This window comes from Molothrus aeneus, chromosome Z (genome assembly GCF_037042795.1).
Source record: "Molothrus aeneus isolate 106 chromosome Z, BPBGC_Maene_1.0, whole genome shotgun sequence".
In the NCBI taxonomy this organism is placed as follows: Eukaryota; Metazoa; Chordata; class Aves; order Passeriformes; family Icteridae; genus Molothrus; species Molothrus aeneus.
In genome coordinates this window covers 27,326,594-27,346,552 of record NC_089680.1, presented here as the reverse complement: position 1 = coordinate 27,346,552, position 19,959 = coordinate 27,326,594, and the positions used below count along the sequence as shown (strand labels likewise).

Sequence of the window (19,959 nt, the reverse complement as noted above, 5' to 3'; positions counted from 1 at the left end):
AAAAGTAACCAGGAAGTATTGTGCAAGGAAGTATTATTGTGTCTTTGCATGGTCTTCATACTGTGAACAGCTCTTATCTGATGTTTAAAAGTGCACTTTTGACTAACTGGATCTTTGATGTATTGTGTTACGAAATTTCAAGACTATAACAGAAAAATATAGACTCCCATGAAAGTTGCTTAGAACTGTAGGTTGGGAAAAGGAGATCAGGAGTGCAAGAAGCAGAACAAGAAAAAGATGAAAAATCAAGGTCTGGAAGAAGATATGAAGGTAGAAAGTAGTGTGATTGGTTTTATGCTGGAAGCCTTCATTCTACCAACACTATTTTTATCAGAACATACTAAGAAAATGCATAATTTAATATATAATCTCATTTTATTTGTAAAGGTTGTTTGTGGGGCTTTTCTATTAATCAGTAGTTTGAAACCATTATTGAATAAATTTTTGTGGGAGAGATGCTCCAGCAGACTCTAATGATGTTGCCAGATTAGGCTACAGCTGCAGCTTTCAGGTGGTCAAGCTTCAGATAACTTGAACCTTTATTACCATAGAGTTATCCTGGTTGGAGAACTAGTCTATGATCCATTGGTGTTGCAATGGCTTCTTCCGTTTTCTTGGGCAGACTGATAATATTCCTCTCCACTGGTTACATTTTCATTGTGTTACCTTACAAGTCCCTGACAAAATGATCTTTGCACTGGGATCTTCCTAGGTTAAAAATTGTAAAATGCTTCCAAACTGGTAAATCTCCTTCTCCTTTGAACTGTTCTAAATGACTGTGCAAGTGGAGTGTACCACTGAGTACAGTCTTATGTAGTGCTTATGGAAAAAATCTTGGAGATTTTCCCCAAAGAAGAAAGAGTCCATTACCTCTTCCAGTGTCACCATTGTCCTACATTGTCTGCTGGTTTTCTGGGTGCTCTTACTTTTAGCTTTTCTTCCTGAAGAAACAGTGGAATTCTCACATTTAATAGCAGTCTTGCATTAACTGTTGACACAAAAACGTCTGTACAATATTTTGAGCAGAAAATTGATTGTTGAAAGTGGTTGTAGGTGGCTGGGTCTTTTAAAAAAATTGCTATAAACTGGCTTTTTTTCTGTTTCCAGGTGAGTGAAGCAGGTGTTCACAGGCCCCACGTTGGTGGAATCCATGGACGCAGTAATGACGGAGCTTATTCACTCGTACTAGCTGGGGGATTTGAAGATGAAGTGGTATGTCATTCATGCAAGCAATGGTCTTGCTGTTCTAATGCATCAAATGTCTGTACATATAGAGTTGTATTTGGTGTTTAATCTAAAACTAATGTTTAGGCAGATATGACTGTGGAAAAAAATATCTACCCCTGATAAATTAAGTAGTTCTTAGTGTTTTGGAGAGAAAATTCTTACCAAATCTTAAAGAATGCTTATGCTCAGATCTACATTAAAGCAAAATGTCAGTTAATGGATTTGACATTATTTAGGGTAGGTAGCTACATTTCAGTATACTTTTGGAGTCTGAATTGAGTGTGATATAAAATCTGATAGTGCAATTGTGTGCAAATAATATATGTTCTGCTTTTGTCACAATTTAATTACATTCTAAACAGTATTTCTAATTATGTGATAAATTTAATTTAATGAAGCAAGACTAAAAGATATGTGTTAATTGATACTATGAAGTTCTGAAGTTTCTTGGCTCCTGCTAATAAGCACTTTCAGAACTTCTTAGCTTCTTCAGATTCTTTCTCAGAATCTTGATCCATAAAGGTGCTGGGAAAAAATTCTACTTTGGTGTTAACATTTAAGTAGAGCAACAAAAGCAGTTATGCTGCTAAATAGAAGAGTAAATGCTTTCAATTTTCATCTTGTGGTGCTGTCCAACATTTATTTATGAAGAGATTACAGTTTTTTCAATTAAATAATATTTACACAAGGTACCTCCCTTCCTGCAGTTCCAATCCATCAGGTGGAATTTTGAATCTTGGATGAGGTGAAGGATAATGCAGTAAGCAACCTGTTTTTTTTTTAAATGCCCATAGCTGTCAACCACAAAGAAAAGGGCACTGAAGAAAAAAAAAAGCATATGAATGAAATAGCATCAGAACATAGTATATTCTATGCCAACAGCATCTATGAGGTGCTGCTGCTGCTGCTGCTGCTGCAGAGTATTGCTTTCTGAAGGAATGTGTGTCTCTATTTGAACAAGTGGCATAAGGAGGTACTTGGAGTTTGGATATGGTGTCCTTAGTGTCTATACCAGCCCAGGCTCTCAGACCCTCAGAACGCTGTTTCACAGGAGTTGTATCTGCTATGCTGGGATGCTGCAGACTCCTCTTTATATTCTTTTTGGTGATACTGATGTCCCTTTATTTCTGAGGTGGTAATTATTGAATTCAAAATATTTGGTAAATTTAATTGGATCCTTTGCATGCCTTTTCAATTCATCTAAATGGTGTTGTGACTATGTGGTTTTGTAGACACCTAAGCAATGTCATAGTCTGAAAGACATAAATACTTTTGAAAAGGCATAGTAGAAGAGAAAGGTTGCAGACAATACTCTAAAACCACTTTTTTTCTCTTTTCTAAACTAATAATACAAGGGGGTTTTTTTCAGTTACATTATTGAGGTTAGTTTTTCTTCTTTCGTGTGGCAGATTTGTCTTCCAATTACTTTCATTTTCCCTGTTTTTTTTGAAAAAGGCTGAGATTAAACTCCTGTAAGAACATGCACAGAAGAATTAAGTCCTGGAATTAAAAGTGTCCTAAGTACAGTATCTAATTAATTTGAGATGTGAAATTTGAGATTTATTTATTTGAAATAAAATATACACACAAAAACCTCTGCTCACATCTATTCATTTTATTGTATGAGTACCAAAAAAGAGAGGTGACTCTTAATTGAATTTCAGTCGTGCAACAAAGATGCTTGTGTGTAAACTTTTATAAAATTGAGAAATAAATTCATTTTGGAGGTGTATTACACTGTTCATAAACTTTATGTAGTATTTAGGCACACTGATAATGTGTGCCATCTTAATGCACTTCCTATTGCTTTAAATCAGCAAAGCCACTCTGGGGTAAAGTAATTACAATATATATTGCAGGAAACTGAGTTAATTGTCTAGCTTTCAGATCACGACATTTATATGCCATGCCTGTAGAAACTTATAATCCTAGAGACCCAGAATTTTTTCCAGTTTATTGAAGTTCGGATGTTCTGGATGTATTGGAGTGCTCATTAATAACAAGTTTTTTTAGTTCTGTCAGATCTACCCTCAAGATTGAGAACAGGTATAGTCATAGCTTATAAAATGAGCATTGGGTGAAATTGTTTTGTACATGACATTTTATCTTCATTCCTAACTACATGCACATAAAATATTTGCACATTAATCTCTCTCCTGAAAATGGGTAACTTTGAATTCTAGTGACAAGTTACATGGCTTACTTATAGTTAGCTATTATTTTGAATATGTTAATGTTGCTAATCTCTTTGATAGTATTCCTTTGATAGTAATCATAATTGGAGCACTACCTGAAGAAATTGAGAAGTCGTTCAGTAATTTATACTCTAAGAACAGATTAACATTTACACACTAGATACTGGAAATTTGCACTGATTGTGCAATCACAGTGTTCATGATCAATGTATTCTGATTTGTCTGTTCATCAGATCAAGCAACTGAAGAAGGTTAACTTTTGTTTTGAAAACTTGCCCTCTTATTTTGTGTCATTGTTTTTATGTATCAAGTTGAAACTGCTTTTTATTGTCAAAAGTCTCAAGATTCATATTTCTGCTGGGTTGAGGTAGTGTTGTAAAGATGGTAAATTAATTGTGTGGTGTGCTCTAGTTTAATCCAAACAAAAATTGTTCTCTAAGTGTTGTTTTGCATAGGATCATATGGGAGATCTCTGAACTGAGATTCAGGATCTCTTGGAGAATAATACCTGACGTGAGCAGCATTACAGAAGATAATGACTGTAATGACTCAAAAGGGACCCCAGGCAATATACTCATTGTTTAGGTTTGTTGATATTTTATACCAAACCCATTCACTGCCTGGAATGTACCATTCATAATCCACTTAATGAAATGAATGTCTAATATGAAATGCATGTCTTTTAGATTTTAAATGTGTTGCTTTAACTAGAATTATAGTAGGCTAATTAAATTAGTCATACAGATTGCAGGATTTTTTTCTCTCAAAAAACAAATGGATTTTGGATCTCCAGCTGATAGCCAAACATAACTGTAATTTAAAAATTCTGTCTCTAAAAGCTGTTATATCTCCTAAGTAAACTCCCTCTACAGGAAAGTGTCTTTGACCTGAAAAGACTGTCTTTGGCGAACCTGGTTCTGAGTCAGAACGGAGTTTTAGTGGAACAAAAGATAACGAATCCACACTTGGAAGCCTGAATTGTTTACATATTAATGTTCAGTATAAAAGCCTGGTAATCCACCATTTTTGGACACTGCATGGAAAGGAGTAAGAAAAACCTCAGAAAGGAATTTACATACAGTAGTTAACTCAGACTTTGATATTTTAAAATGTTGCCCTACTTCCATCATCAGTTAGCCACCTTCTGCTGTTTCCTGCTTTGAAGCTGTCTTTCTTTCTGTTCAGACATTTAGTGAACACGAAAATGGTGAAATGTTTTCTTTGTGGTGGAATGTGCTGTGAAACTGCCAGGTTCTTGCTATCAGGGGCAATTGTGGGAAAGACTCAGCAAGAGCAATTATGATGTATTCAGGCTCTGCACTTAATGCAGGGGATTCTTATTGATTTACAAATGAAATTTGTACTTTAGCCCTTCCTTTTCAATTGGCACCTTTTACTGCAGTGTTAAACCATGAAATTACCAAAAATAAATCACAAAATGGGCACATAGGCCAATTCTGTCAGCACTTTATGGATATAGAGTTTAATGAAGATGAATGATGACATGATTCAGTTTCAGATATCCCTACTACTAGGGAAAGAAAATGCTCTCAAATGTAATTGCTTGATAGTTAATAATTGACTTGGATTTAAAAACCTCATTTAAAGAGGCTTAGTGCACTTTTATTTTACTTTATCATATAATCAAACTCACCTTTTATTCATTATACTTTACTGAGGTCAAACTGATAAGGAATGGATGAATTGATGATATTTGGGAATTTCTTGTGCCAAGAAAGCCAATAAACATTTTTTGTTGTTCAAACTGAAGGTTGGAACTCATCTAGAAAATCTGATTGTGTTTGTAATAGCCTATTACTGATAAATACAATTTTTGCATTATCTGTTAGAACTAAACTTTGAAATCTGAGCATAAAAGCTCAGATTTAACAGAGATGTTAATGGAGAGAGAAAATAATTGAAAGCTCTCTTGAGATAGTTAATATTCTAGTAACTTTAAGTAGCTAATGTCCCTGTCAGATGGTGCATAAAAGTAATCCACAGAAGTAATAAGGTCAAATGATTCAATGGAATTCAAAATCTTACTTTCTTCATTCTACATTATTTATCTGTTAGACTTACAACTGATTATATAACAATGTTGAACAGTGGAGTATGATTTAATAGAACAGACTGATTGCTTGTACTGGCTGTCTGAGGCTGACTGGCTTGTAGTACTAGAGCTTCAGGCTTGTCTTCCACTCACGTGCCTCAGTATGAGATGCTGGGTCAGTGCTACTGTGGCTGAAGTTCAGTTGCTCTATAATGTCATCAAACTTTACAAACAGGACGGTTAAGAAATAACTTTATGGACACAACATAAGAAAAAGGGACATACAGGAGGTATTAAGAGAAGACACAGTAACAAAGTACTTAATAGCTGTTGAAAGACAGTTTTGGTGCAAGGAAGTGGAATTAAGCTGTGGAAAACAGAAGAGAGGTGGCAGAATTATGTATTTTAATGTAAGAAAATGGGAAGAATGTAGGAAGAAGGGAAGGGAAAAGATAAGACTGTTTTGATGGGCTTTTTGACAGCTATTTTTTTGTTCAATGAGAACATATAGACATAAATAACTCCTTTTGCCATACATTTTCTTTAACTGTTGACCCATTGTCTTCAGTTCTGCTTTTTGATCCTCTTCAGACAAAAATAGCTTTACCAATCTCTTACTGGCTCTTAGTTAAAAGTTGTTGTAGGTGATTGGGAGATGCTGTATTATCTATAGATAGAACTCAAAGCTGTTGAGAGATTGTTTTGATGAGTCATTACTCTCTAATAGTCCCAAATAAAAAGCTGTGAATATTCCTGTAATACTTCACTTTAAAAGTAAAACACCATAAGCCAAATGAAAGTAGGTACTGTAGGTGTCGAAGTATGTCTCTGGAGTACCAGTGTCCCTATTTCACTCCTGCTTGTCATAGGCACATTCATATCCACATTTAATCCACACTTTAGACACTGGGTCTGTGCATCACTTACTTTTGCCATTTTTGATTTTCATTCTCTGCAAGCACTTATGAGTTCTTCTGAGCTTTCTTCCTCTCTTGTTTGAGAGTTGCTGCTATATCAGTGGTTCAAATGTCCTCCAATTTTTCTTCATCCAGCCCAGATCAATGGCAAGATCTCTGACATTTTCCTTCAATTCTAGAAACTGTCTTTATTGCCTGAAATCCTTTTTTGTTTGTTTTTTTTCCTAATATATCTGATAAAAAAAGGAAAAAAAGGAGTATAGTTTAGCTAGACAATAATACATAAGGCAGCAGTGACTCTTCCTTACATTGGAGGATGTTGAAAGATCCTTGTACCTTGACCTGTAACATTTATGCTACATAATTGTTCCTGCATTTTCCTTCCTATGGAGAAGAAAATGTAACCCATGAAGTGTGGGATATGCTCAGGAGGTGAGCATGTATGCATAGACCTTCTATCCATAGTATCTCTTCAAGCACAGTGTTTTCAGTTTGCCTGTGGTTAGACTACCGCTAGAGAACCGCTTAGCCTTTCTTTGAAGGTGCTGGAAGTTTGTTGGGTTTAGGCCATTTACATTTAACCCATTTTCCATAGAAGTATGTGCAAGTAGGAATACTGCTGCATTTCTGCATTGTCTCTTGAAGTTTTTTTGGCTAAAATCTCTAGCAATTTTTCCTTGATTTATGTTTTTCTGTTACACCAAAAAATAAGTCTATTCCATACTTTCTTCTCATGAAGATTTATCAACAACCTAGTAGTTGATAAACAAAAGTTTGTCAGGAACCTGTCCTGTTTTATAAATAATTTTCCCCATCTTGCTTTCATATGAACTGTTTCTGTCTTTCATATATTTTTTCTGCATGCTTATATATATGTTATATCAGTATTTATCTCAAAATTATGTTTTAAGTAGAGGGAAAAGAAATCACCTTCTGGTTTGTTTAGTTCTGCTTGTATATCAAAAACTGCCTTAACAGTCCTCCCACCCTGCCACATCATGAAGATTGAAAATGTCCATGTTTCTTTCGTTGTTACAAAACCCAGGCCATGCTGGATTCATGACATTCCAAGATATGTTTTCCCATTTTTCTGAACTTGTCACAGGCTTCTTATTCATTGTCAAAATACAATTTGCTTGAATGATTGTGATACATGAACCAAATCCATCCTTTTTTATATTATTATCAGGATCATCCTTGTGTGATTCATGCGTTGTGTTTGCCTTGACAATCACAGAAAAATGAAACATACTCTGTGATTAATTCCAATCCTGTGATATTTTATTTTATACAATTTATTTTACATCCTTTCTTAGGAAATGGTTCTTGTCTGGTTGGTCTTTTAAAGTTGTCTCATATACTGTCTTTAATAGAACTACATTCTGTTTCTGTTGGTTTTAAAGATTTATTCAGTAGACTAAGTAGCCTGTTTTAAGAAAGCATATACCAGAATTTATACATGACTTTGCTAGGTTTTGAGTATACTTTTAACTTCATAGCACTTGTATTTTATTATGTACAGATAACTGCAGCTGAATTTCTGCTAGGTTTTCCCTACACAAAATAAAATGAACCTAATTTCTATAATTTATCTATGGCCTTGTTCAACCAGTGTTTCTCTTTCTAACCTTCTCTTTTTCTGCTGTTGTCAGTCATGAAATATGTGTAACAGTCTTGCACTGGATCCTAAATAATGTCAGACTTTTAATAGTGGTAAGAAATTGACTGAATTTTATTACTGCATAGATGTTCAGAATTTTGATATTAAAATACATTTAAACATTGTTTTTTGTATTAAATTGCTATATGCTTTATACCAAATATACATCTCCAAAGAAATAACATATTAATTATATATGTAGTCTGTATATTTATGTATTTCTGGAAATACATTCATTTCTCAGGAGTAATATGAAATTCTGCGACAAACTTTGTACAGAAAATAGAAATACAGCCTTTTCTTGAGAGTATTTAGATTCTGGCAGTTTTCATAGCTCATGGTAAAAGATTTTATCAACCTTCCTTCAATTTCATGAAAATTCTATATCAGAACTATAGTCCAGAATTATTTTAGCTTACAAAATATGAATCTAAATTATTTTAAACTCTTACTGAGTCAGAAGAGCTGGGATTACTATTTCATTAAAGAACCTGCTTTGTACATAAGGCAGCACTCTATGTACATACTAGCCCTGAGCTCCTTGCACAAGCTGAAGTTACTGCCATGATCCATCCAAGCTAATTATTCTGTATTTTACAAACATGATACTCTTGTAAACACAATGAAAGCTCAAGATCAAGTAGAATATGTTCCTCAGATTTTTTTTTTCTCAAAATAGCTTTATAAAAAATGCCAAAGTAGCATTTTTTAATACAGGCATTTTTTTAATCAGAATTTTTTGGTGAAGTGGTTACATCTAGACCAGGACTTTTGTGCTGGTGCAGCTGCTGTAAATGAAATTGAAAACATGTCTTTCATGCCCTTGACTACAATTTTTCTCTGAGTAAATAGAACAAATGAAGTTGCTTTTTTTTTTTTTCTTTTAATTGAGTTACTTTACTTTAGACTGTTAAACCAAAGGATAATCTTCTTGCACAGGATCGAGGAGATGAGTTCACTTACACTGGGAGTGGAGGTAGAGATCTTTCTGGCAATAAAAGAATCGGAGAACATTCATTTGATCAGACATTAACACACATGAATAGGTAAGTTTTGAAAATAAAATTTAAAGGTATTCCAATACAAAGAGTTGGGTTGTAGGGCTTTAATTTAAAACTAACATTTTGCTGTATTTTTTCTCTTCTGTACATGCTGGGTCATAAACAGCAATGCCTTTTAAGAGGTGTTTTATCAAGCATTATGATTTGTTGCTTTAAAGGAATCACTCACCTCAGTGAAATACATTGCTTGCAGTTTGCAGTCATGCCTCTGGTTGAAATTGTTCTATAGTCACACTGAGAGGACTCTGTTTTAATTAAACAAGAAGTTAGTCAAAACTCCTGAGCAGAAGTTTCCTAATTCTGGATGTTTTTTTTTAAAGTTTCTTCTCTTGTGGGTAAATCAGATATAAATTTAAGGAGAAAGAAAGCATGTTCCTTTTCCCATGATAAAAGAAATATTTTCTATTTTGCTAGCCCTTTCTTTCATCATATTTTTTTATAAAAAGCAAGGAATTAGGGTGCAGCTTTATCAAAACAGGTACTTGAAAGAGAACATATATCCAGAGGAAGAATTAGACATCTGCCTGAAGTGTTTTTCCATCCTCCAAAAGCTGGCCTGAACAAAGAGTACTCCATCCTTTTCTGTTTCTAAGAGCATAATCTGTTACACAACAGACCTCTGAACGCCTGTGAGATGCTGAGAGTCACTGAGAACTTTTGTTTGCCAGGGCCGCATTTAGATATGTTCTGCTGCTCTCAGACAGGCTGGAGAGGGATTTTTTTCAAGCTGTCTAGAGAAGAAAGAGGAAAAGCCTGACTTGGCTCCCTTGAGAAAGGGGGGAGGAGGGGACACGTGATGTGAAAATGAACAAGATCAAGGAGGGAAGAAAGATGGAAGTAGGTTTAAGCAATAGCTTTACAAGCATATTTAGTGAATAGAACAAAGTTGTTTTGGGACACAGAATTAAAGCTGGACCCTTTAATGTCAGTATCTCTCTCCTCTTAGGAAATGAAAATTCCACAGGCAAAACTACTTAGCTATGAAGGCACTAGTGCATATGGAGTAACAATGTGCTGCTCTCATTTTCTAAGCTTGATACAAGTTTTTAAGCACGTTGATACAGAAGATTATGATGATTCTATGTAGTTGAATCTGTATGGGTTTTGCTTGTCCAGATAGTTTTACAAGTTTTGTTTTTATATGGAAAAAATTTTTAATGTTGGCATAGTGTCCCTGTCTCTTACTGTTCTCTACAATGTGGGTTCCATACTTGCACCATGTCTGTTTATAACCCATATTATTTCTTCTGTTTTGAGATCCATCATTTGTGTTGTGGCTGACACACATGTTTTGAAGGGTTTTCAATCCCTTCAAGTCAGGCTGTGGTAGTAGAAATACTGTTTCTTATAGCAGCTTGGTCATACTCTCTTGCTCCAGGTTTCTAGAAAAGGGTCTCTATGGGTAAATTAAAGCTTTTAATTAAAGCTAATTAAAGGTCTAATTGGCTACTATGATTCTTAGTTCTTCTCTGAGGTATTTTATGTATCATGTGAGAGAGGTATGGTATTTAGAGCTTTTTTGAACGGTTATTATGTACTTTTTGCTCCATATGTTTTTCATCATATTCATTACTTTTGTGTACACAGTTAAAGAGCCTTAAAATCTGTTGATCAGGAATAGCAGAAAAAGAAAGCTTGCCTTTTATTATAATTTTAATTTCATCAATTCTATTTAGGAAGGGATTAATTTTAAAAATTAAGAATACTAAGTCTGAAAGGATTGGTTTGTTTTCTAGCAATTTCACATGAGTTTTCACTGGAACCTAGACAACATATTTAGTGTTCCCATCTTTTTTTCTTGCCATTCATTTCAGTGTGGATCTCATTTTTTTTTCATCAATTCTGCTAAACAACATACTGAAAGGTCTGTGCTGCTTGATAAAGCAAAATTAGACAAGGGAAACACATATGACTTAATTATGTTAACTCTCAAAACTCTGCTGGGTGAAGCAATCTAGCTTATGAAGAATTTAAATGTCTTTCTAGGGCACTGGCCCTTAACTGTGATGCCCCACTGGATGACAAAAATGGAGCAGAGTCAAAGAATTGGAGAGCTGGTAAGCCAGTTAGGGTGGTACGCAGTTCAAAAGGACGGCGGATCAGCAAATATGCCCCAGAGGAAGGCAACAGATATGATGGCATTTACAAGGTACTCTGATCTCTACAACATAAAATTTCTTGTAATCTGTTTTTAAAAGCCTCATATGTGTTAGTCTGAAAAATTTTCATTATTACTTGAAAGAAACAGTTCCTTTTTTCTTCACTAGAGCTTTTTAGCTTTAGTTTGCTCTGCAAAGTGAAACAAAATGAAATTACTCAAAACGGTGATAATAGAACATAATCTGTAATAGGATGCCTAAGATTGAATATGTAAATTGCTTTGTGTGTACTTATTGAGTTAAATTCATCCCTGAAATCGGATAATTTCATTATTTCTTCAGTCCTTCCAGCTGTATCCTAGCCTTTTGTTTATTTAAAGACTTCTTAGTTTCTGAAACAAAGGAGTGTGCCTTTTAAGACTACTGTATTTATAAGAAATACAAAAATTTCACAGCTGAGGAAAGAACTTTTGTATATAATAATAATAATAATAATAATAATAATAATAATAATAATAATAATAATAATAATAATAATAATAATAATAATAATAATAATAATATATAAATCAGTCTTGTCATTTCTTCTTGAACAATTAAAGTATGACAATGTGCATGTGTTTGACTTGTGATAAAAATAATATCAGTAATTTTGTACTGTTCTTTAGGTGGTGAAATACTGGCCAGAAATTGGAAAATGTGGATTTTTAGTTTGGCGCTATCTTCTGAGGAGAGATGATGTTGAGCCTGCACCTTGGACTTCAGAAGGAATGGAGCGGTCAAAAAAGCTTGGTCTAAGTGTACAGGTTTGCATCAGGACTCAACAGTTGTTTTTATTCTTAGTTCTAGTAAACAAAATCCTGAGAAAGAAATCAGTTAAATTAAAGCTCCTTTTTTTCTTTTACTTCACTGTGGCAGCTTTTGATACTAAAAACCAGTACAGATTGATTATAAGGAAACTGACAGAATCCTGTAATAGTGACACAGCAGATGGAACTGCAAATGAAGCTTTCTCCCCTAGCAGTAAATTGGTTTGTCTATATGGATTGGAAAATCAGAATTTGTGTCCAGTTTTGTGATGCTTAGGCAGGAACAAATTTTTCTACAGATGACTAGTCTGTCTGAGAAACCAAAAAAAAGGGTGCATTTTTAAGTATTTTTGTCATGTTACTGAGTAGTTTGTATAAATAGTGCATTTTAAGCACAGATATAGGCTGAGCCATGAAAATTTTGGCATTGCAGAATCCATGAAAGATGAAAAAAAGGAAAGAATTAATATATATTCTTGGCAATGCAATGATACATTGCATTTTACAGCATACCATCATCTCCCCAGTTTATATAGTTTGTAAACACACAGGTACAGATATTCTGTTTAATACAGCTGAGGATTACGTTCTTTGACTTGACTGTGCTTTCTTAATGATAGGTACTAATTTAAATGTTTTCTCTATCATATAGGATTTTAAAATTATTGTGTAATTATTTTACTATGTAGTCATAGGGATCTAAACTCTGTTAGAAGTTATTCTTTTGGGTATTTGGTTATTCTGTATGTCTGTGATTTTTGTTTTAAATATGTGCTTTTTAATTTTAGTATCCAGAAGGTTATTTGGAAGCCATGGCTAGTAAGGAGAAGAAAGATAAGGTTAAAAAGCAAACTGTGAAACAGGAGCCAAGCAGCCAAAGTAATGGAAACCAGAAAAGGACAATTGATGATGGTATTTTTTTTACTTCTTTAGCATTTGTCAGCAAAGTCTGTCACGTTACAATTGCTATGAACTAAGCCATGAAATCTTCGTGGAAGTGTGAAGCAGTTTGTAGTGGTTTTATATTGGAGGCACTCACGGAAGGGACTTTCTGAGAGAAGCTGCTAGCAGTTTTCTCCGTCTCTGACAAAAAAAGACCAATCAGTAATTAGCTGTGAAAATTAACAATCTGTTGAACCACTAAGAAAACTGTACACGCCGCTGTGAAGACACATGTTAGAACAAGACGAAAAAGCCCGGAGGGTCTCTTTCCCTTCCGGCAAACAAGTAACACAGCCAGTCCGGCCCTGTCTCGGCCAGGCCGGGCCGGGCCGGGCCGGGCCAGGCCGGGCCGGGCAGGGCGGCCCCAGCCGGGGGGCAGGGGAGCCCTTCCCGGGGCGCCCCCGGGCCCGGTCAGCCGCCAGGCACGGGGAGGGGAGGCCGCGGGGCCGGGCCGCTGCTGCGGCTGTCGGCCTCTTGCCGCTACTGAGCCCTGCCCCCGCCAGCCCGGGCCCCGAAAGCGGCTCTGGGCCACGCCGGTCCGGCCCAGATTCTACTACCAATTAAGTTCGTCCACAACCACCAGGCGGGAGGAGGGGAAGCCATCGGCCCCCAGCTAGCTGCTAAAATCCTAGCGGCTCCCCCAGCAAGTACGGCCGCTGAAGAAAGCCTCTACCACAAACAACTCTAGCACCGCCCAGCAGAAATCACATAACAATCTGCAGGCCCTGGGCGCCGGTTTGTGTACGCAAATAAAACCTACAAACATCAATTCTCTCTCTCTCTCGAGTGAAAGAAAAGGAAAGATTGAAGAGAGAACAACATGAAACATGAAAGTCAGTAAAAAGAAGTCAAGTCCCCGATGGGAGGGATTTAAATAGGTGCCTTAATTCTAGGCTAAAATCGTCTTATAAGGCTATGAAGAAGATATAATTGATGCATTAGACTCTTTTTTCCCTATAACCCATCCAAAAATATGAGGAGATGAATTGTTCAAATTGTAGATACCTAACAAAAGCCTCCATGCTAAAGTAAGCAGATGTTTAAATAGCTGTAGTCCCATGAGAAGTTTAAACAAAAAGAAAGAGAAGAGCAATAATGACCCTGTGCTCCCAGGGAGAGAAGAAGAAGACCTCTGTTCCCAGGAATTAAGATAATTTCAAACACAGATAAAGAAAACCTTTGCTCTTAAACAGCTCATCTTTAAAATAATACCCCATAAATTAACATTGCCCATAAACACAGTTTTGGGAAAAGCTGTAAAAATGGGAGGGGCTTCATGATTACAGATTTTCCAGGCAACTGCTATTTGTAAAAATTAAAAACCAGAAGAGAAGAGTTTTCTTATAAAGAAGTCTCCATAAATTAACAAGAAGAGCTCCTCTCCCAAAGTAGACAAAAAAGAGTCTTCTAGAATAACTGACTGAATTATTTCTGTACGTTGTGAGTAAGAAAAAAGTTGTAGGGAGAGAAGAAGTGTTCTAAAGGTTTTATTCTAATTCTTATGATTCTTTCTTTTAGTTACTGTTAATAAACTTTTCTTCATACCCTTTTCAAGTTTTGAGCCTAATTTGCCTTCCTCCTAATCCCGTCTCACAGCAAAAAATAAATAAGTATATTCTAGTGGGTGCACTGGCATTTGGCCTACACTAAACCCACCATGCAGTTTGGAATACTTATGGAAATTCATAAGCACATGGTCTTTAATCAAGTGGTAGTGTAGGGCTCCTAATCCTTTTTACTGCTCCTACTGTGTTTTTTGCTCTCAAGCTCTGCAAAAAAAAAATGAAAATTCTTCTGTGCAACTCTTTGCTGCAATCCAAAACAATGATGTATAGTATGAGTTGGAGTAGGAATTTGCTTGCTGCATTTCTTGCATGTAATCCATATTAATCCATTTTTCCTTCTAGAAATAGTTTTGTCTTTCCCTTCTATTAGTTCAGACTAACACTGCTGTTACTGGGTCTGATGGTCACCATCTTAAGCAGGTACAGAGGAGCCTACAAATACACCCAAAGCCATGAGGATGGGAGATGGAGGGAAAGGAGAAGCTTTCCAGCTGACCCAAGAGCAGCAGTGGCTGATCAGAGAAGACTGCATGAACCAGAAGCTGTGGGATGAAGTACTTGCTTCTCTTAAGGAAGGACCAGTATGTTGCATGCGTAATTTTTATTCTTTGCATTTTCTTTATATTGTTAGGAGAAATCTTGAGTCCCTCTTAAAACTTCCTTTGTTTGTTGAACTTTTGCTAAATATAGACTGTCTAGCATCAGTTTTATTTGTAAGACTTCTGTTTCAAGAAAATATCTAGTTTGTGCAATTTGCTCTTGAGAGATGGGCTAATGCCTCAGCAATAGAAACCTTTCTTGCTTAAGAACCATCCTGAAGTTAAAAGTGCATTTTTATTTACTTTCATTCTTGAAGCAAGCATGTTTTTTCTCTGATATAATAAATGTATTTTTATGTTGTGCTAATGTCAGAAATCAGACATGAAGAAAGATGGTTTTAGTCACTAGGTTTTGTTTAGACAGAAAATAATTTTATGACAGGTTCCCCAGAAACATATGCCCCATCCCTCAAAGTGCTCAAGGCCAAGCTGGATGGGGCCATGAGCAACCTGGTCTAGTGGAATATTCCCTGCCCATGGCATGGGGGTTGAAACAGGTGTAGTTTAAGGTCCTTTCCAACCCAAACCATTCTCTGATTATATGGTTCTGCAATTTGTAGAAGAGCAGGGAAATAAAGCCAATAAAGACCTGCTTCCTGATAACTTCTAGAGAGCTGTGTTTTAAAAACTTCTGGAAGTACATAATCTTTATGTAGTAAGTGGCATTTGTGAAAACTGTAATAGAGTTTGTCTCTTTTATTCCTGTGCCCTACATTAGAATTTTCTGAAGAAACTGGAACAATCCTTTATGTGTGTCTGCTGCCAGGAGTTGGTTTACCAGCCAGTGACAACAGAGTGCCTCCACAACGTCTGTAAAGTAAGAATGAACTGCCTTGCTCTGGGCTGTTTTCTTGACTCTGAGACACCGGTCACCAAAGGCATATGCATTTTAGAAAGACAATAATAATTGTATAACATTCTGAGCAAAAACAGACAACAAGTTTCCATTCAGTGTTTGCTGTGTATCAAACCTTAATTTTGTGTAATAAGGAGTGGAAGTACATTCCAAATAGTTTCTGATAGACATAATGAGTGAGGTTTACCATTGTGGTCATGCCTTTTTGGTCACTGGAGGTGCGCTAGGGTTTGGTTAGGTCCACTGGTTAGATTTTGGCACAATAACAATGATTTAATTTTTCATAATTTTACAAGAAATAAAACCAGATTTTATAATTTTATAATGCTTTATTATAAGTTGTGAAAGGGTGGAGGATAAATACCCTGGAAACTTATTTGGGCTAATTCAGAGAAAGTTATGTTATCCTGTTAATCTTGGCATTGCTCATGTTTGGTAGGAGACCATGAATGTCAGTGCATTACTTATGTGTCTCAAAATCTTGATCAGTTGGAGATAAGTCTAAGAAGCATGGAATCAAATCTGGACTAGAGTTAATTTTGTAGCACTGGTATGTACAGAATCATACACTGAATTGTGCATATTTGAATGGTGCCTGCCATACATAGTATTTCTGCCCGAGGCCGTAAAAGGACTCAAACTATTATCATCCTAGTACAGTACTTGGTAATGCAACATTGCTTTTTAAGAAAATACCACTCCAGTAAAAATCAGGGTGTTGTTATGTGTGGCCTGCACACATGGAACAATTATCTCTTTGAAACAATTATCTCTTTGATTATTAATCTCTTTGAAAAACATAAGAAATGTTGTGGAGGTAAAATTTAGAATTGTAGAAATTGAAAAACCATGAAAAAAAGAGAAAACTGAATGGCAACAAACTCAGAAAGCACAGTATTTGAAGAGATCAGTACATATTTGAGAATACAGTATAATATCCAGTTAAAGTTGTCAGGAAGTTTGATAGTAAGCTACTGTTGCTGTTTAAACAGAGATCTGCCCTGCCCTAAAAATTTTTAATCAATCTGCAGTAATGTAGTAAGGATGATAGCACAGATGCTAATGTGTTACAGATTGTATTATTCTACGTATATCTGTAAGGTTAAACTGGGTCTATTTTGATGAGTTAGATGGAGATTGCTACATAAACAGTATATGTGGTATAGTCATTTTCCTCTGGATATGAAGGTCTGGAAAAGTATAGCAATCTGTGAAGCTGTAAGGAAGCTAAGGATTGGCTATGACTTACAGGAAGGCATTAGTGAAAAAGAAGGGGAAACCTCACTAGTGATTTAGTTCTTCCCAAGTATGGAGAAGAGTTCCTTGGCTAGGACATTTTAGTCAGGGGCGGAGTCAGGCACCAGAGGGCTTGGCAAAGACTTTTTTTTTCTGGTAGTACAGCAGATTGTAAGCAGATCTTATAGTGATTCCTTACGTTTTGCTGGTTAAGCTGTCAGTCTATGAGGAAGTTGTCACAATTTACTTCTCTGTCTTTTTATGTCCTAGAGTTGTTTACAGCGCTCCTTCAGAGCCGAAGTGTTCACCTGCCCTGCCTGCCGCTATGACTTGGGGAAGGGCTACACCATGGCTCCCAACAAGATCCTGCAGGCACTACTGGACCAGTTCTTTCCAGGTTACAGTAAAGGACGATGATGTGCTCAGTCCCTTCTGCACTTCTCCCAGTGACTTTCTAGACAGTAAAGGGGAATAAACATGGGGAATTCAGCAGTGGACCAGCCACCTTGATGGGACTCAATATACTGTCACTTTTTGAAGCACCTAACCCTCTTCCTTCATAGCCATTTCTTGGTGTTGTGAGAACTCTAATTCTCAGCTGTCTTTTAACATCAAGGGTAGTTTTGGCCAGTTAACTAACAGTTTTTAAAGAAGGAAAAAAAAAAAAAAAAGAGAAAAGCCTCAGCTCTTACTGGCCTAGCTGATGCTTAATTTATGATTTGTTTTTTTGTGACTACCTCAGGACAGAGGAAAGTAAATTGTGTCAAACAATGAAACAATGTTGGGGATAAAAAATAGTTAGTGATGTTTTTAGCTACACACTGCCTCCTGAATATTAGTTGTGCCTGGTCCATGTGGTTTGATTTACAAAGAAAAAGAACCCAATAATGAAACCCAAGAAAAACCAAACCAAAAGAAAAACCCACAAAAAACCAGGAAAAAGAAATAGATTCAGCACTTAAGCCATTTGGATTAAACAGTAAATTCTGTGGTGTGCATAATCCCTTTTTTGTCTTTTTCTTCTATTATGCTGTATTTTTTTGCAAGAACGGGCTGATTTTTAGTCTATTTTTGTGAGCTTCATTGTGCTTTTCTTGTATCTTATGCAAGTTGACTACTAATGACTAATGAGAACAATATGAATGCATTGTTGCTGCATTAGTGTAAAGTGATCTGTGTTTTTTGCACTTAAAGAGGGTATTCAAGACACTCTAATTGTGTAAAAAATAGTTCATATAAAAAAAGCCACTTCTGTATTAGTTAAACTGTATGCTTTTAGTAGGTCTTGTATCAGTGACAATACATCTACACAGCATTAAAGGCAGTGCTAGCTTGGAGAAGGTTCAAATCGCTTCATATTGTGATCTGAAATTTTATATACAATATATCCCCCCCCCCAAAATATACCTTATTAAATATTTTATGATTCAGAAAATTTGCTAATTTTGTTCTTACTATTATCCACTTAATTAAGTCATGAGATTTTTACAGAATTTATTTTTCAGATTACTAAATGCTTTCCTTAGGTGGCCTTATTTTACAGGTGTAAGGCTTTATATTCCTTAACTCATTTCTCAGTGAAAACAACACTTAATTTTAAAAAAGGCTGAACTCCAAACCAAGATCCAGTGGTAACATAGATACCCATGAACTCGCTCACAGTCTGTAACAGTGCTCTGTCCATGTCCCAGAGTGGGAGCTGTGACATTCCTGCACAGTGGTTGGTCAGGTGCATGAGTCAGATTCCCTCTGCAGGCACTGAGGTTGCAGTGACAGCCTGTGGCCCACAGTGCTACAGGTAGCTCAGTATTTCTGGAGAGAATGATGATTTCACCTTCGTAACAGCCAACTTGAGTACTGTAAAATATTTTAATGCTTTGTTTTCCACTGGATAGATTTTACCAATTAATTCACAAGCTAAACTTTGTCAGTTTGAGATCAACAATGGGAAGTTACCTGCTTTATACAAAAATTTGTGAACCAATTTTTAATGTATTTTTTCAGTGACATAATCAAACGTGAAACTGGTTTTAGCAAACATTAAAGCAGCTTGTCAAGACTGGGGAATTAGACTGGCAACAGAGAAAGACTGTCCTTTCCTCACATTATAAATTTGCAGTGGCTTTTCATGATATTTTGCATCCTTAGTACTATATCAATAGCTACTGAAAGATAACCTTTCTAATAGTTCGTGAATTCTAGAGTAAATAAAATCTGATTTTCTTCACTATGTATTAAGGTGATTTAGCATGTAGGTGCAGCTATTCACATAAACACTGGTATCTGGCTTGACTTTCCTTCCGTGAAAGCCATTCCTGTCTCCTATCATCTGTAGTCTCTTTGTGTAAAGCCCCCCATGAAGTCATAAGGTAGGTAATGAAAAAGTTGCAGTCCCAAAACTTTCACTGTAAAAGACACAAAATTTACAGTACGTAAAATATTACTGTAAACAGCAGTCTCATTTGTGTCACTTCAGAGTTCCCAGGCTGAATGTGCATGTAGATCTTCAAGAAGTGGTTGAGTAGTGGGTGGTTGTAAGGTGCAGAACTGTATGGTCCTTTTCTGTGGTCCCAGTGTTGCTGAGTGCCTGTGTCCTAATTCACCAAAATTGTGCTTTGAGTGGCTGAATGAGTTGGTCCTTTCAGGGGTGTTCATGTACATCAGACAGCTCTGCATTGATCTGGGCAGGTTCCTTTCAAATGTGCTCATAGCACAGAGATCTGACTGTGTAACTTGTGAG

At 36.1% G+C, this 19,959-nt stretch overlaps 1 protein-coding gene across 2 annotated transcripts in view; it reads left to right on the top strand.

Moving 5' to 3' along the window:
• Positions 1-19,446, top strand: part of UHRF2 (ubiquitin like with PHD and ring finger domains 2) — an 82,720-nt gene extending 63,274 nt beyond the window's left edge. Inside the window, exons 9-16 of one of the 2 annotated variants that reach the window (XM_066569864.1) lie at positions 1,108-1,212; positions 8,992-9,098; positions 11,100-11,262; positions 11,881-12,018; positions 12,810-12,933; positions 14,949-15,109; positions 15,846-15,944; positions 17,490-19,446. In XM_066569864.1, the coding sequence (XP_066425961.1) occupies positions 1,108-1,212; positions 8,992-9,098; positions 11,100-11,262; positions 11,881-12,018; positions 12,810-12,933; positions 14,949-15,109; positions 15,846-15,944; positions 17,490-17,636 (1,044 nt within the window). In that variant the 3' untranslated portion in view covers positions 17,637-19,446. Of the gene's footprint in view, positions 1-1,107; positions 1,213-8,991; positions 9,099-11,099; positions 11,263-11,880; positions 12,019-12,809; positions 12,934-14,945; positions 15,110-15,845; positions 15,945-17,489 lie in introns of both variants that reach the window. The other variant, XM_066569863.1, reaches the window with a different exon arrangement.
• Positions 19,447-19,959: the final 513 nt, after the last annotated feature.